This window comes from Python bivittatus, unplaced genomic scaffold (assembly GCF_059951505.1).
Source record: "Python bivittatus isolate LINGU-HERP-01145 unplaced genomic scaffold, Pbiv_v1 ctg000440_np1212, whole genome shotgun sequence".
Lineage (NCBI taxonomy): Eukaryota > Metazoa > Chordata > Lepidosauria > Squamata > Pythonidae > Python > Python bivittatus.
This window is the reverse complement of record NW_028277063.1, coordinates 10349629-10367300: the sequence shown is the minus strand read 5'-3', so window position 1 is coordinate 10367300 and position 17672 is coordinate 10349629. Positions and strand designations below refer to the sequence as shown.

The 17672-nt window shown below is 40.5% G+C and overlaps 1 protein-coding gene across 1 annotated transcript in view; it reads right to left on the bottom strand.

Moving 5' to 3' along the window:
- The window catches only part of LOC107326653 (butyrophilin subfamily 3 member A1-like), a 65358-nt gene that overhangs the window by 5525 nt on the left and 42161 nt on the right, over positions 1-17672 (bottom strand). Inside the window, exons 9-16 of the mRNA XM_088142881.1 lie at positions 14689-14709; positions 14036-14056; positions 11582-11602; positions 9678-9698; positions 9027-9047; positions 8220-8240; positions 6494-6514; positions 3650-3676 (exon numbers count right to left, since the gene is read on the bottom strand). Of these exons, the coding sequence (XP_087999007.1) occupies positions 3650-3676; positions 6494-6514; positions 8220-8240; positions 9027-9047; positions 9678-9698; positions 11582-11602; positions 14036-14056; positions 14689-14709 (174 nt within the window). The remainder of the gene's footprint in view (positions 1-3649; positions 3677-6493; positions 6515-8219; positions 8241-9026; positions 9048-9677; positions 9699-11581; positions 11603-14035; positions 14057-14688; positions 14710-17672) is intronic.

Here is a 17672-nt window from a genome sequence, read left to right as displayed (position 1 = left end):
CTGGAAACTGCAGCTGATGCAAAATGCAGTGGGGCAGGAAATTTTGGGACCCCCAAGGATGGCACACGTAACACCTTTGCTGCAGGAGCTGCATTGGAAGCCAGTTTGCTTCTGAGTCCAGTTCAAGGTGTTGGTTATCACCTTTAAAGCCCTACATGGCATGGAACCAGACTACCTGAGGGGCCATCTCCTCCACATTACGCCAACCCATCCCACCTGGTCAGGCAGATAAGGTATGTTATGGACCCCATCCATGAAAGAATGTCGACTAGTAGGGCCCAGGAGGAGCTGTTGCCCCCCGATGGAACATTCTCTCCCCAGAGGTGAGGTGAGCCCCCACTCTCCCGGCCTTCTGGAAAGGGGTGAAGACCTGGCTCTGCTAACTCGTATGGGGTGAGAAGGGATATAAACATCCCTGGGTGTGGCTGGTGCCTTGAAGAGTCTCCCCGAGTCTAATAACTTCTAGTTAACATCAGTTCCTTGGAAGCTATTTATTTTTTTATAGGAATCTTGTTCTATTTTAATACATTTTAATTAATATTTACTCTATTGTAATTAATATTTATTCTTCTTACTGTAAAACACCCAGAGTCAGTCTGTAGTGAGATGAGTGGTGACAAATTTGAAATATAAATAAATAAATAAATAAATAACAGACAGGCAATTCCAGTCATTAGATATACAGCTGGAATAGTGGACTGCACTCAAGCTGAACTAAAAGCCCTGGATAGGAAGACCATAAAAATAATGACAAGGAATCATGCCCTTCATCCACACAGTGACGTTGACAGACTCTACTTAATAAGGAGCATAGGTGGGCGTGGAATGTTACAAGTACACCCAACAGTTGAAGAAGAAAAAAGAGCATTGGAAGAATATCTGAAGGGCAGTGAAGAAGATGCACTGAAGCTAGTACACCACGAAAGCTTACTGAACACTAAAGAGACCAAACTGGCTTATAAGAATGACCAAGTGAAGAATAGAAAAGAGACATAGCTGGTACACAAAAAACTAGCAGACAAAGCAGATAACAACAAGACCTGGCAATGGCTAAGAGCAGGAAAGTTGTAGGAAGAGGCAGAGGGGCTAATTCTGGCTGCACAAGACCAAGCCTTAAAAACAAATGCATATAAAGCCAGAATTGAGAAGACAGCAACAGATAGCAAATGCTGGCTTGGCAAAGAAGCTGAGCTAAATGGACCACCTAGTTAGCTGCTGCAAGAAGGTCACACAGACTGACTAAAAATGACGGCATGACAAAGTAGCAACAATGATGCATTGCTATATCTGCAAGAAATACCATTTGCCTGCAAGAACTAGTGAGGCCACAAAATTGACAAAGTAATAGAAAATGAAGAAGCTAAAGTGCTCTTGGACTTTAGAATTGAAATAGACAAGCACCTGCCAAACAATACCCCAGACTTAACAATTGTTAATAAGAAAGACAAGAAAGTCTGGATAGTGGACATTGCAATACCTGGAGACAGCAGAATAGAAGAGACAGAAGTGGAAAAAATTACAAAACACAAAGAACTGCAAATAGTAGTAGAATGACTGTGGCAAAAGAAAACAAAGATAGTACCAATAGTAATAGGCACCTTAGGTGCAATCCCAAAACATCTGGAGCACCTCTTGAAAACCATTTTATCTATTTATTGATCTACAATAGATCTATCTATCTATATCTAACTGACTTATTCACTTATTCACTTAATTACTTCTTTGGCCCGTTCTTAGACATTAAGAAAAGGAACAGCACTTGCATACAGTAGCCTTTGAAAACAGAGAAAATGTGAACCATTCTTGGATACCATCATCTTGTTCAGCTGAAAACAGGAGGAAAACTGGAGCACCATTTGAAGACCATCGGCATTGACAAAATCACCCTCAGTCAATTGCAAAAGGCAGCTTTACTTGGAACAGCTGATATCCTGTGATGATACCTTTAACACCATCAAACAACATCTGCCTATCCCAGGTCCTTGGGAAGGACTTGATAGCTGGATGAAAATACCATATCAAGTCTAAACATCTGGCTGACTGTGCAACCAACAACAACAGTAATAATAGATAGAGGGGCTAATTCTGGTTGCAAAAGACCAAGCCTTAAGAACAAATGCATATAAAGCCAGGGTTGAGAAGACAGCAAATGCTGCTTCTGCAAAGAAGCTGAAGAAACAGTGGACCACCTAGTTGCAAGAAGATTGCACAGATTGACTACAAGCTATGGCATGACAAAGTAGCAACAATGATGCATTGGAATATCTGCAAGAAATATCATTTGTTTGCAAGCAAGAACTGGTGGGACCACAAAACAAAGTAATAGAAAATGAAGAAGTTAAAGTGTTTAGGGAATTTAGAATTCAAACAGACTAGCACCTGCCAAACAACACCCCAGACTTAACAATTGTTGATAAGAAAGACTAGAAAGTCTGAATAGTGGACATTGCAATACCTGGTGACAGCAGAATAGAAGAGACAGAAGTGGAGAAAATCACAAAACACAAAGACCTGCAAATAAAAGTACAACGACTGTGACAAAAGAAAACAAAGATAGTACCAGGTGCAATCCCAAAATATCTGGAGCACCATTTGAGCACCATCGGCATTGACAAAATCACCATCAGTCAATGCAAGACGCAGCTTTACTTGAAGCAGCCTATATCCTGCAACAATACCTTTAACACCATCAGACCATCAAACAAGAGCATCTGCCTAACCCAGGCCCTTTGGAAGGACTCGATAGGTGGATTAAAATGCCAAATCCAGTCTAAACTTCTAGCTGACTATGAGATCAACTGTAATAATAACCACAAACATTTTCTCTCTTATGAGATTTCAAGTAACTTCCTCTAGCCGTGGAGGCGATTAGCTGAATGCTTTTCTATTGCCTATTCTTTGAGCCTTAAAAAGTTCATGTCTTTAGGGCATTAAATGGTATTAAAACACACCATTCAATGTTTGATTTTGATTTGCATTTTTGTTTGTACTATGTAAAATTGGTTAGATATCTTGAGTGCAGCAGTATCATTGTAATGGGCAGCTTTATCTGTACTATCAGAGCTATCATCTTGAATTTTTTTTTGACACTGCCTCGTCCATGGAGACTCCTTGTTCATTGTTCAACTGAACAGAAAGGTGAATGTAAATTGAATAAAGGAATACCTAAATTCCTCTCAGCCTTGTTTTGTCTCTTTTCTCCTCATAATTTCCTCTCTCTTTCTCTCTCTCGCATGGATTGTCATATTCCCCACTTCTTTTTCTCCCTTGATCAATCTCTCTCTGTAATGGCATGTGAGAATGACCTTGGGAGACAGGGCAATGAGACGCAACCAAGCGAACAGTCAGATAAAGGCAGCTTAGCCTGCAGCAGGAACGTGAGATGGACAAGAGGCTCAGAAGAAACCCTCCCTAGTTTTTGGGTTAAAAGTGGATGGGAGGAGAGAAGAACTTTCAGACTTGCAAGAATCTGTTAACATAACCTTACAATAAAGTAGAATTAGCTCATGTGGTCATGTTTCCTGTCTGGTCTACCTCATAAGGCTGTCACTCTCTTATGTACACACTCTTTCTCTCCTTCCTCACTTTTCCTTCATTGTTCACCATCTTAACTTGTTCTTCTGTGATGTTATTTTTCAGTTATTCTCACCTCTGTAGAAACGGACACCTAAGAATTCTGTGAAAAAAAATGGAAAAAAGTTTAAATGTAAGAATATAAGCGAAAATGCCTTTCACACAATCATCACTTTTCTTCAGTAACACACATGAAATAGAGATGAATGCACTAGTTTTATGAAAAGGTGAATTTTACATTTGTCCTTTTTCCTCCCAAATTTCATATTTTTATATGAAATATATATATATATATATATATATATATATATAATAACAATATGCAATTTAAGCATATGCATAAATAAAAAAAAACAGGATTTGGAGTTCTTGCCATTTTTTCTCATCTCCCCAATTTCTGGGTGATTCTGCCCTTGTTTAGCTATGGCCTAGTAAAATCTTACCAACCATTATTTATTTCATCTCTGAAATGAAAATGACAAAGGGCCAAATTAAAAAACTCAGAGAAATGTATAAATAGAGTTAATTGAGAGTGGAGGATCCAACTTTGCCATCACATCCATATTTCCCTCCCATCTTTACGTGGATGCTATTAGTAGGAACCTAAGGTTATGCCATATTCACAGCTTTGTATAGAGGTTTTTGTTTTTGCTTTCCTTCTTCTTTTTATAAACAGGACTTCCAGATTGTCACCATTTTGTCCCCCAATCCCTCAAAACACACTGAAGCTGAACCACCATTGTCTGAACTTCTGCCAACCTTGAAATGCTGAGGACAGGCAGGGAATATCATGGGAGAATTAGTGTTCCCTCCACCGAAGCCCCCAGGAGAGTGCCAAAGTGGCATTGAACCCATGAGAAATCTTCTAAGCTTCAGCCACTCCGGGAATAAAAATATCTCCTTACCACGGGGAGAGGGGGGAAGTGTGTGGGGCTCTCCTCTCTTCATGCTTTCAGTACATATTTGTGTGCATTTGTTTTTTCCCAAAAATCTGAGCAAATGCTACCAAGAATCCATTCCTTCAGTTATAATTTGAAATGCAGCTTCTAGGCAGAGCATTGCTTGCTTTAAATTATTCTTAGTACCTGACATTTTCAGACACTAATACTTAATTCTTTAAAAAGTAAAATCCACCAAAATTTTACTGGAAGGATTTACTGAAAGGATTATAGTCTTTGGTCACTTGTAGCAGAAAATGTCCACTGCGTGGCAGTTTCAAAGCTTTAGCGTACCTGAACCTGCCCTCCCTGATGAATAGATGAGCAAAAAAAATGCCTCAACCAATCAGGACTGATCTGTTAACTGGGGGGGTGGGGGTGGATGGGGAGATAGGTGTGGAGGAGAGTTTTCTAAAGCGACCCATATATTTGACACCCATTTAAATTGTTTTTCTAATTTTCCATCAGGTCAACCCTGACTCCTCTTGACTAAAGGAACAGGTTCACGCTGCTTGTGTGGCGTTTTTAAAATGCCCTATATTTTTTTCCTAGATCTGAGAGAGAATTAATGGCCAGGATAAATCACTTTCATATCTAAGGGAAGGCTGCAACTCAGAGTCACCTTGCCACTAACCTAGTGCCATTAACCAGGACACCAAACAGTTTATCTGCATAAATATGAAATGCAGAACCACACTTGGTTTAAGTTATTTACACTTGGTATTAAATTATTTACAGGGCTTGACATTTTTAGTGATTAGTGAATATTTAACAAGTAAAACATAATATAACAAGTAAAATATAATATATTTCCACTGCCAAGTAACCAGATCTCCCACCGTTGAAGCCACAGGACAGCACCCTTTCTTTACTCATGTTTCTGGTACATATTTGTGCGCATTTCTTTCTGCCATAATATCAGACTGCTTCAGAGAAGACACTCTTTCTGGGAAGCTGCAAGGATGGTAGTTTGACCATTTTTGCACCCAAGTCATTTTTATGCTAAGAACAAGCCCAAACAGGTATCTCATTTATTGATCTGTTGATCATTTGCTCAGCAGAGAAGGCTACCTTGTTGTCTTCCTTTGGTTTCATGCTGGAAAGAAAACCTCCATTTCTATTTACAAGGTAAAAAAAGAGAGAGAGAGAGAGAAAGTTGCTGGCATTTTAGAACTTCTCCTACTGGTGACTGCCAAGATCTTCATTCTTTTATGCATTTGGAGCCAATAATCCAGTCCTGACAGCAGCCATCATCGCAGACTAAGCAGAACACTGAAGTGGTCAAATCAGATGTCTCCTCCTTTGATCACACATTTTTGCAACAGTAAACTGCAGAACAATTCAATGCAACTGCAGCAGTCAGTCCTCCAAAGGGTAGCTTTTCGTTTGAAAGAAAGGTGGAGATAGGGAAAGAAAGAAGCGAGCATGAAGCCAAACCCTCAATCATACTCTCATGTGACCAGAGGGAAGACTCAACTCAATGTGCAGCTGGATCTGCTCTCCCGCCGGGAGCGAGAGTAGTGAGGGAATGAATGAAGATATCACCAGTCCACACACATACAGGACTGAGGAGAAATTCCAAACAGAGAATCATTAAGGAGATTAACTAGCATAATTGTTCCTGCCACTTCCATCCTCAAGTGGAATGGCACTTCACAAATGAACACCCATCAGTGTTCCAAGCCCTCACTTTCATTACAACTGGGACCTCTTTTAATACAACAAAGTGGGAAAGAAGGAAGTCAGCTAGGGCTGAGAGATGACAAATGGCCCAGTACCACCGAGGTGGCTTTGGTGCCTCTCTCAAACCAGAACTCAAAATCCCCCAATTGTTCATCAAATGCTATAAGAGCTACATCAAACTGGCTCTTTAAAAAAAAGAAGAAGAAAAAGAAAGGAAACAAGAGTGCACAGGGAATGCATAACTGGAGTTCCTTTATACTATTTACAGTACTAGATAAAACACGTTATGTAACACTTACTATTTTCTTCTTTTAATTGTCCTGAAATTGAAGCAGAAGATATGTTTCAGTGGAGACAATAATGAATTAACGTTTGAAAATAGATGCGAGGCTTAGAATAGACAAATTGGGGCATTTCCAGACAAACAACCTTCCCATTGTGCCAAAGATCTCATTTTACAGGTCAAATGGAGTAGGGGTTGGCTGTTCTACTCTTTTGGGTACTAGAAGTCTCAGGGTAACTGGACTTGACATTCATGGGTGTGTTCATATTTGGAAGTCCAGTGCTTTTAGAGAACTAAACGCCAATCTGCACCTTCTCCTTCTGACCAACAGGTGAGCAGGGAACTAATAAAGGTCTCAATCAACTCTTGTTCATTTGCTCAGCAGAGAAGGCTACCTTCTCCTGTTCCTTCAGTTTCATGCTGGAAAGAAACACTCCATTTCTATTTACAAGGTAAGAGAGAGAGAGAGAGAGAGAGAGAGAGCAAGAGAGAGGTGCTGGCATTGTGGCATCTTTTAAAACGACTAGGAGGGAAAGAAGGAAATCATTCGGGGCTGAGATATGACCAATGGCATATCCATTTCCAGACAAAGAACCTTCCCATTGAGCCAAACACCTGATTTTACACTTAAAATGAAGTTGGGGTTGGCTGTTCGATTGTGTGTTGTTGACTACTAGATGTGTCTGGATACTCATGGGAGTGTTTATTATTTGCAAGTCTAGTGCTCTTTGAGAACGAGGCACCAATCTGCACCTGCACCTTCTGACCAACAGATGAACAGAGAACAAAGAACGGTCTCAGTCAACTGTTGTTCATTTGCTCAGCAGAGAAGGCTACCTTATCTTGTTCGTTTGGTTTCATGCTGGAAAGAAAACCTCCATTTCTATTTACAAGTTAAAAAGAAAAAAAAGTTGCTGGCATTTGAGAACTTCTCCTACTGGTCACTGCCAAGATCCTCTCTCTTTACACATTTGGAGTCAATAACCCAGTCCTGACAGCAGCCATCATGGCAGACTAAGCAGAACATCAGGTGGTCAAATCAAATGTCTCCTCCTTTGATCACACACCTTTGCAATGGTAAACTGCAGAACAATTCAATGCAACTGCAGAATTAGCTCCTGATAAGGTAGCTTTTCATTTGAAAGAAAGGTGGAGATAGGGAAAGGAAGAAGCGAGCATGAAGCCGAACGCGAACCACACTGTTATGTGACCACCAGGAAGACTCAACTCAATGTGCAGCTGGATCTGCTCTCCTGCCGGGAACGAGAGTAGTAAGGGAATGAATGAAGATATCACCAGTCCACACACATACAGGAGAAATTCCAAGACAGAGAATCGTTATGGAGATTAACTAGCATAATTCTTCCTGCCAATTCCGTACTCAGGTGGCATGGCACTTGATAAATGAACACCCATCAGTGTTCCAAGCCCTCACTTTCATTACAACTGGGACCTCTTTTAATACGACAAAGTGGGAAAGAAGGAAGTCAGCTAGGGCTGAGAGATGACCAATGGCCCAGTACCACCAAGGTGGCTTTTGTGCCTCTGTCAAACCAGACCTCAAAGTCCCCCAATTGCTCGTCCAATGCTATAAGAGCTACATCAAACTGTTTTTTTTTTTTTAATTAGAAGTATGTATGGAAGCAGGAGCTGAGTTGGTTTAAACTGTTTGCAGCGCCTGACATTTTTAGACATTAGTGAATATGTAAAAAGAAAGCACAGTAGATCTATTTCAGACTCACCATTTTCTCCTTTCAGCTTTTCTGAAATTGAAGCAGTGGAGACAAAATCAATTAATGTTTGAACATTGAGACCAGTCCTAGAATAGGCAAGTTGGGGCATTTCCAGCCAAAGAACCTTCCCATTGAGCCAAACACCTGATTTTACATTTAAAATGAAGTTGGGGTTGGCTGTTCGGTTCTGTGTTGTTGAGTACTAGATGTGTCAGGATGCGTGGACTTTACCCTCATGGGAGTGTTTATTATTTGCAAGTCTAGTGCTCTTAGAGAACTAAGCACCAATGTGCACCTGTTTTTTCTGACCAACAGGTGAGCAGAAAACTAATAAAGGTCTCAATCCACTCTTGTTCATTTGCTCAACAGAAAAGGCTACCTTCTCCTGTTCCTTCAGTTTCATGTTGGAAAGAAACACTCCCTTTCTATTTACAAAGAGAAAGAAAGAAAGAAAGAAAGAAAGAAAGAAAGAAAGAAAGAAAGAAAGAAAGAAAGAAAGAAAGAAAGAAAGAAAGAAAGAAAGAAAGTTAGTTAGTTGCTGGCATGGAGGCATCTTTTAATATGACTAAGAGCGAAAGAAGGAAGTCAGCCAGGGCTGAGAGATGACCAATGGTCCAGTACCATCCAGGTACCATCCAGCCTCTGTCAAACCAGATCTCAAAGTCTCCCAATTGCTCATCCAATGCTATAAGAGCTACATCAAACTGGCTCTTAAAAAACAAAGAAGAAAGAAAACAGGAGTGCACAGGGAATGCAGAACTTGAGTTTCTTTCCAATGTTTAAAGGGCTTGATAAAAGGGATTTTGTAAGACTTACCATTTTCTCCTTTCAATTGCTCTGAAATTGAAGCAGAATGTATTTTTCAGTGGAAATTGCCTGACATCCTCAGCAATCAATAAATATTTAAAAACCAAACAAAATATATTTATCTCTGCCAGGGAACCAGAGCTCCCACCGTTGAAGCCACAGGCATCACCCTTTCTTTATTCATGTTTTCGGCATATATTTGTGCCCGTTTCTTTCTGCCATAATATCAGACTGCTTCAGAGAAGACACTCTTTCTGGCAAGCTGCAAGGATGGCAGTTTGACCATTTTTGCACCCAACTCATTTTTATGCTAAGAACAAGTCCAAACAGGTATCTTATTTATCTATTGATCTATCTATTTATAATCAGTTTTCTTGACAAAATGTTCAAACTGGCTTGTTGGGATGTTTTCCCTGGGACTGAGAGAGGGAAAATGGCCCAGCACCACCCAGCTTGCTTTTGTGCCTAAGGTCACATTCACCATCTCCCAGCTGCTCATCAAATCCTTCAAGTGCTACATCAAAGTGTTGTTGTTTTTTTAATTAGAAGTACGTATAGAAGCAGAAGCTGAGTTGGTTTAAACTATTTGCAGTGCCTGACATTTTTAGCCATTAGTGAATATTTAAACAAGAAAGCACAGTAGATCTATTTCAGACTTACCTTTTTCTCCTTTCAGCTTTTCTGAAATTGAAACAGTGGAGAGAAGAATCAATTAATGTTTGACCATTGAGACCAGTCTTAGAATAGGCAAATTGGGGCATTTCCAGACAAACAACTTTCCTGTCGTGCCAAACATCTGATTTCACAATTAAAAGGAAGTCGGGGTTGGCTGTTGTATTCTGTTCTGTTGAGTACTAGATGTGTCAGGATATGTGGACTTTACACTCCTGGGAGGGTTTATTATTTGCAAGTCCAGTGCTCTTTGAGAACTAAGCACCAATCCACACCTGCTCTTTCTGACCAACATGCGAGCAAAGGACAAAGAAAGGTCTCAATCAACTCTTGTTCATTTGCTCAGCAGAGAGGGCTACCTTCTCCTATTCCTCCAGCTAAAGGCTAGAAAGAAACCCTCCATTTCTATTTACAAGGTAAAAAAAGAAAAAGATTTGCTGGCAGTTTAGAACTTCTACTGGTAATGGCCAAGATCCTCCCACTTTTATGCATTTGGAGCCAGTAACCCAGTCCTGACAGCAGCCATCATGGCAGACTAAGCAGAACACTGAAGTGGTCAAATCAGATGTCTCCTCCGTTGATCACACATCTTTGCAACAGTAAACTGCAACACACTTCAATGCTACTGCAGCAGCCAGTCTCAGAAGGTAGCTTTTCATTTGAAAGAAAGGTGAAGATAAGGAAAGGAAGAAGCGAGAATGAAGCCAAACCCAAATCAGATTGTCATGACTGACTCAACTCAATGTGCAGCTGGATCTGCTCTCCCGCCGAGAGAGATACTAGTGAGGGAATGAATGAAGATATCACCAGTCCACACACATACAGGACTGAGGAGAAATTCCAAGACAGAGAATCTGCTGTGGAGATAAACTAGCATTTTTGTTCGTGCCAATTCCATCTTCAGGTGGAATGGCACTTCACAGATGAACACCCCCTCACTGTTCTAATCCCTCACTTTCATAACAACTAGGGCCTCTTTTAATATGACAAAGAAGGAAAGAAGGAAGTCAGCTAGGGCTGCGAGATGACCAATGGCCCAGTACCACCGATGTGGCCTCGGTGCCTCTGTCAAACCAGATCTCAAAACCCCCAGTTGCTCATGAAATGCTATAAGACCTACATCAAACTGGCTCTTAAAAAACAAAGAAGAAAAAAAACAGGAGTGCACAGGGAATGCAGAACTTGAGTTTCTTTCCAATATTTAAAGGGCTTGATAAAAGGGATTCTGTGAGACTTAGCATTTTCTCCTTTCACTTGCTCTGAAATTGAAGCAGAATGTATTTTTCAGTGGAAAATGCATGACATCCTTAGCAATCAGTGAATATTTAAAAACCAAACAAAATATATTTATCTCTGCTACGGAGCCAGAGCTCCCACCGTTGAAGCCACAGGCAGCACCCTTTCTTTATTCATGTTTTCAGTATATATTTGTGTGCCTCTTTTTCTGCCATAATATCAGACTGCTTCAGAGAAGTTACTCTTTCTGGCGTGCTGCAAGGATGGCAGTTTGACCATTTTTGCACCCAACTCATTTTTTAGATAAGAACAAGCCCAAACAGGTATCTTACTTATTCATCTATTGACCTGTTTATTTGTCATCAGTTTTCTTGACAAAATGTTCACACTGGCTTGTTGAGAATTTTTTCCTGGGTCAGAGAGGTGGAAAATGGCCCAGTACCACCCAGCTAGCTTTGTGCCGAAGGTCACACTCAGCATCTCCCAGCTGCTCATCAAATCCTTCACCTGCTACATCAAACCTTTTGTTTTTTTTTTAATTAGAAGTATGTATGGAAGCAGGAGCTGAGTTGGTTTAAACTGTTTGCAGCGCCTGACATTTTTAGACATTAGTGAATATGTAAAAAGAAAGCACAGTAGATCTATTTCAGACTCACCATTTTCTCCTTTCAGCTTTTCTGAAATTGAAGCAGTGGAGACAAAATCAATTAATGTTTGAACACTGAGACCAGTCCTAGAATAGGCAAGTTGGGGCATTTCCAGCCAAAGAACCTTCCCATTGAGCCAAACACCTGATTTTACACTTAAAATGAAGTCGGGGTTGGCTGATCGGTTGTGTGTTGTTGAGTATTAGATGTGTCAGGATGCGTAGACTTTACCCTCATGGGAGTGTTTATTATTTGCAAGTCTAGTGCTCTTAGAGAACTAAGCACCAATGTGCACCTGTTTTTTCTGACCAACAGGTTAGCAGAGAACTAATAAAGGTCTCAATCAACCCTATTTCATTTGGTCAACAGAAAAGGCTACCTTCTCCTGTTCCTTCAGTTTCATGTTGGAAAGAAACACTCCCTTTCTATTTACAAGTAAAAAAAAAAAAGTTGCTGGCATTTGAGAACTTCTCCTACTGGTGACTGCCAAGATCCTCTCTCTTTATGCATTTGGAGCCAGGGCTGAGAGCAGCCATCATGGCAGAGTAAGCAGAACATGAGGTGGTCAAATCAGATGTCTTCTCCTTTGGTCACACGTCTTTGCAACAGTAAACTGTAGAACAATTCAATGCAACTTCAGCAGTCAATCCTCCAAAGGTAGCTTTTTGTTTGAAAGAAAGGTGAAGATATGGAAAGGAAGAAGCGAGCATGAAGCCAAACCCCCAATCATACTGTCATGTGAATAGCGGGAAGACTCAACTCAATGTGCAGCTGGATCTCTTCTCCTGCCCAGAGTGATAGTAGTGAGGGAATGAATGAAGATATCACCAGTCCACACACATACAGGACTGAGGAGAAATTCCAAACAGAGAATCATTAAGGAGATTAACCAGCATAATTGTTCCTGCCACTTCCATCCTCAGGTAGCATGGCACTTCACAAATGAACACCCATCAGTGTTCCAAGCCCTCACTTTCATTACAACTGGGACCTCTTTTAATACGACAAAGTGGGAAAGAAGGAAGTCAGCTAGGGCTGAGAGATGAACAATTGCCCAGTATCACCGAGGTGGCTTTGGTGCCTCTCTCAAACCAGAACTGAAAATTCCAGAATTGTTCATCAAATGCTATAAGAGCTACTTCAAACTGGCTCTTTAAAAAAAAGAAGAAGAAGAAGAAAGGAAACAAATGCACAGGGAATGCATAACTGGAGTTCCTTTATACTATTTACAGTACTAGATTAAAAAAGTTATGTAACACTTAATATTTTCTTTTTTTAATTGTCCTGAAATTGAAGCAGAAGGTTTTGCTGGAGACAAGAATAAATTAACGTTTGAAAATAGAGGCGAGGCTTAGAAAACACAAATTGGGGCATTTCCAGACAAACAACCTTCCCATTGTGCCAAAGATCTCATTTTACAGGTCAAATGGCGTAGGGGTTGGCTGTTCTATTCTTTTGGGTACTAGAAGTCTCAGGATACCTGGACTTGACACTCATGGGTTTGTTTATGTTTGGAAGTCCAGTGCTCTTAGTGAACTAAGCGTCAATCTGTACATGTTCCTTCTGACCAACAGGTGAGCAGAGAACAAAGAACGGTCTCAGTCAACTGTAGTTCATTTGCTCAGCAGAGAAGCTGCCTTGTCCTGTTCGTTTGGTTTCATGCTGGAAAGAAAACCTCCATTTCTATTTACAAGTAAAAAAAAAAAAAAGTTGCTGGCATTTGAGAACTTCTCCTACTGGTCACTGCCAAGATCCTCTCTCTTTATCCCTTTGGAACCAATAACTCAGTCCTGACAGCAGCCTTCATGGCAGACTAGAGAGAACATGAGGTGGTCAAATCACATGTCTCCTCCATTCATCACACGTCTTTGCAACGGTAAACCACAAAAAGGGTTGCTTTTCATTTGAAAGAAAGGTAAAGATAGGGAAAGGAGGATCTGAGCATGAAGCCAAACCCCCAATCATACTGTCATGTGACCAGACTCAACTCAATGTGCAGCTGGATCTGCTCTCCCGCTGGGAGAGATACTAGTGAAGGAATGAATGAAGATATCACCAGTCCCCACACATACAGGACTGAGGAGAAATTCCAAGACAGAAAATCTGCTTTGGAAATAAACTAGCATTTGTGTTCCTGCCAATTCCGTCCTCAGGTGGCATGGCACTTGATAAATGAACACCTATCAGTGTTCCAAGCCCTCACTTTCATTACAACTGGGACCTCTTTTAATACGACAAAGTGGGAAAGAAGCCAGGGCTGAGAGATGACCAATGGCCCAGTACCACCGAGGTGGCCTTTGTGCCTATGTCAAACCAGATCTCAAAGTCCCCCAATTGCTCCTCAAATGCCGGAAGAGCTGCCTGAAACTGGCCCTTAAAAAAAAAAATGTCCATATGGAATGGAGAACCTGAGGTCCTTTAAAATATTTATAGTGCTTGATAGAACAGCTTTTGTAGACTTACCATTTTCTTCTTGTAGTTGCTCTGAAATGGAAGCAGAATGTATTTTTCAGTGGAAAATGCCTGATATCTTTAGCGATTAGTGAATATTTAAAAAGGAAACAAAATATATTTATCTCTTCTAGGCAATCAGAGCTCCCACTGTTGAAGTCACAGGCAGCAACCTTTCTTTATTCATGTTTTTGGTACACATTTGTGTGCCTTTGTTTTTGCAATGATATCAGACTGCTTCAGAGAACATATTCTTTATAGGAAGGTGCAAGCATGGCAGTTTGACCATTTTTGCACCCAACTCATTTTTATTATAAGAACAAGTCAAAATAGGTAGCCTATTTATTTTTCTATTGATGTATTTATTTTTAAACAGTTTTGTTGACAAAATTTTCAAACTGGCTTGTTGGGAAATCTTTCCTTGGACTGAGAGATGGAAAATGGCCCAGTACCATCTCGCTAGCTTTTGTGCCTAAGGTGAAAGTCAGCACCTCCCAACTGCTCATCAAATCCTTTAAGTGCTACAGCAAACTGCTATTTTAAAAAATCGGAAGTATGTATGGAATGCAGGAGCTGAGTTGCTTTAAACTATTTGTATTGCCTGATATTTTTAGCCATTAGTGAATATTTTTTAAAGAAACACAATAGATATATGTCATACTTACCATTTTCTTCTTTCAGCTTTTCTGAAACTGAAGAACATACTTTTCAGTGAAGAGAAGAATAAAGTAATGTTTGAAAATTGAGACCAGTGTTGTAATGGACAAATTGGGGCATTTCCAGACAAACAACCTTCCCAATGAGCCAAAGATCTGATTTTACAATGAAAATGAAGTCGGGGTTGGCTGTTCTATCATGTTAAGTATTAGTTGTGTCACAATACGTGGACTTTACACTCATGGGAGTGTTTATTATTTGCAAGTCCTGTGCTGTTACAGAACTAAGCGCTGATCCTCACCTGCTCTTTCTGACCAACAGGTGAGCAAAGAAGAAAGAAGTTTCTCAATCAACTGTTTTTCATTTGCTCAGCAGAAAAGGCTACCTTGTCCTGTTCCTTCAGTTTCATGCTGAAAGAAACCCTCCATTTCTATTTACAAGGTTAATAAAGAAGAAGAAGAAGAAGAAGAAGAAGAAGAAGAAGAAGAAGAAGAAGAAGAAGAAGAAGAAGAAGAAGAAGAAGAAGAAGAAGAAGAAGAAGAAGAAGAAGAAGAGCTGACATTTTAGAACTTCTCCTAGTGGTAACTGCCAAAATCCTCACACTTTTAAGCATTTGGAACCGATAACACAGTCCTGAGTGCAGCCATCATGGCAGACTAAGCAAGTCAAGTCAAGTCAAGTCAAGTCAAAATTTATTGATTACCCTTAGGCCATATCAAATACAAAATTTCAAACACAAAATATTAATAAAACCCTATGTAAAAACAAATTAAGTAAAATGGGGATAAAAGACAGTGATTAAATATACAAATGAGTGAGAGTACAAATATATTTCTGTGTCACCCCTACAATTTACCCCAATCAACCTTACGTATGCAGGGTCAGGTTCAGCCAGCGCAGCACTGCTAGGAACTTGCCCAGCTGCGCTGAGTCAGTTTCTACCACCCGCTTCCAAGCAGGGGAAAAGAGGAAGTGAAAGCCATGGCTGATTAACGAGCCACCTGTGCCCACTTAACAAGAAAATGCAGAGTGGAAGTTTTGTATCCACTCTGATTAGCTGTGAGTGCCGAGACAAAGGACTAAGCCGCGGCTTGTGGAAATACGATCAGCGCGCAATTGGGAAAACCCTGGCTTGGCGCGCAACCGAAAGGACTCAGAGGAAACACGACTACGCTGGCGGGGCAGAGCAATTAAGGGACAATGAGAACTGGGCTGAACCTGCCATTGGAGTAACAGGGGGGATTACTGGGGCAATTGGTAATCTGCAACCTGCAATATGTAACTTAACAACGGGGCAAAGCGCGGAAGGGGAGAACTATAAACCGTACCATGAAATGTGCCAAGCCAGTCCTGGCTTTGTTCGTAACTGCTGCGTTACACTTGAGTAAATTTCTTTGTTGAACACACGTGTCACGAGAGTTTCTCTAGACGAACGGGGTAAACCTTACATGCAGATCTCAACCATATTGTTTTACTCAAGTACCGAGCTGTGTTATGTGTTATTTTCAAATTCTGACTACACATAAAATATGTTGTTTTAATATGGGGTTCCCAATGGGTCATTCGTTTAATGTGTGGTCCAAGATACACATCTCTCTCCTTCTTATATAGATTACAATCAAATAATATACAGTATGTGCTAAGTCTTCTATCTCTGATGCTCCACAGATACAAATAAGGAACATGATGAAACCTCCCATATCTAACCACTTTGTCAAGCTGGTCAAATCTCGCCCGGGTAAATACCTCCCTAAGGTGTTTTGGCATTAGTATCTTTAAATAGTTGGCAGTTTGAAAAGTATGTTTATATTGGCTCTGCCTTTTCAAATTGCCAACCTTACTCAAGGTGGCTATATCTTTCTGTGCTTCTACATCTGAGATTCTTTGAGCAGCTCACTTTTTGACTTGTTCTCCGGTTGCACAAGAGACAGGAAGACCACAGCTAATGGGTCTGTACTTACCAGGGTCCTTTTTATTCCCTTTCTTATATATGGGGACGACTATTGCCATCTTCCACCCAGCTGGGATATGGCAGGTGTTATTTATATGTGTAAATAGACCTGCCAATAGAGGGCCCCACCAGCCAGGGAATTTCTTGAATAGTTCTGCTGGTAGAAAATCTTCACCAGGCGCTTTATTACTCTTTAGGCCTTTTATAAGGGACTGTATCTGTTTTTCTGAGACTGGTAGCCAAGGGGGGAGGCTGCAATAGATGATCAATCACTGCTTAAGGACTGTTTCTCTCCAGATTCTGTTAAAGTAAACAAACATTGATAATAATTCTCCCAGTCCTCAGCGGAGATAGGTATATCAAATACAAATCTCCGTTTCTTTAGGATTCCTGCTACAGGATGCCAAAATATAACTGTATTATGGCTTTTTGCAGCCAGCTTGAGTTCTGAACAAATTGAGGGGGCATACCTTTTTCCCTTAATTTTATAAGTTTTTTATATTCTCTTCTTATGAACAACATCTCAGCTTGTATATGAGCAGTAGAACACCTCTGAGCAAGTCTCATGGCTGCCTTCAATTTCTTTTTCATCAACTGGCATTCATTGTCAAACCAGGGAAATCTACCTGCTCGAAAACTTTTGGTGGAAGATTTAGTTATTAGATTTTTCTTCAGCATGTTACACAAATGAATAAAAGCACTGGAAACTGACAGCCAGTTAGCCGTAGGTGACTGGATTGTTGTAGCCCAATTAACAGCATTCTCTACTTTGAGGCTGTCTAATATTGCCTTTGTATCTAATTTGACCCATAGCAGCCTTTTATTTTGACTCACCTCAGAATTATTAGTGACCCACCTGTCAGCCATGTTATATGGTCTTAAATCTGAATGACCCAGTAATTTCACACTCATTGGCTGGTAGTCACTTTCACCTCCTGGATATACAATAGCCTCTGAAAAGAGGTCAACTTTGTTTCTTGATACACAGATGAGATCTAACACACTGCTTGAGTGGGCTGAGTGGTACGTATATGGGTATAT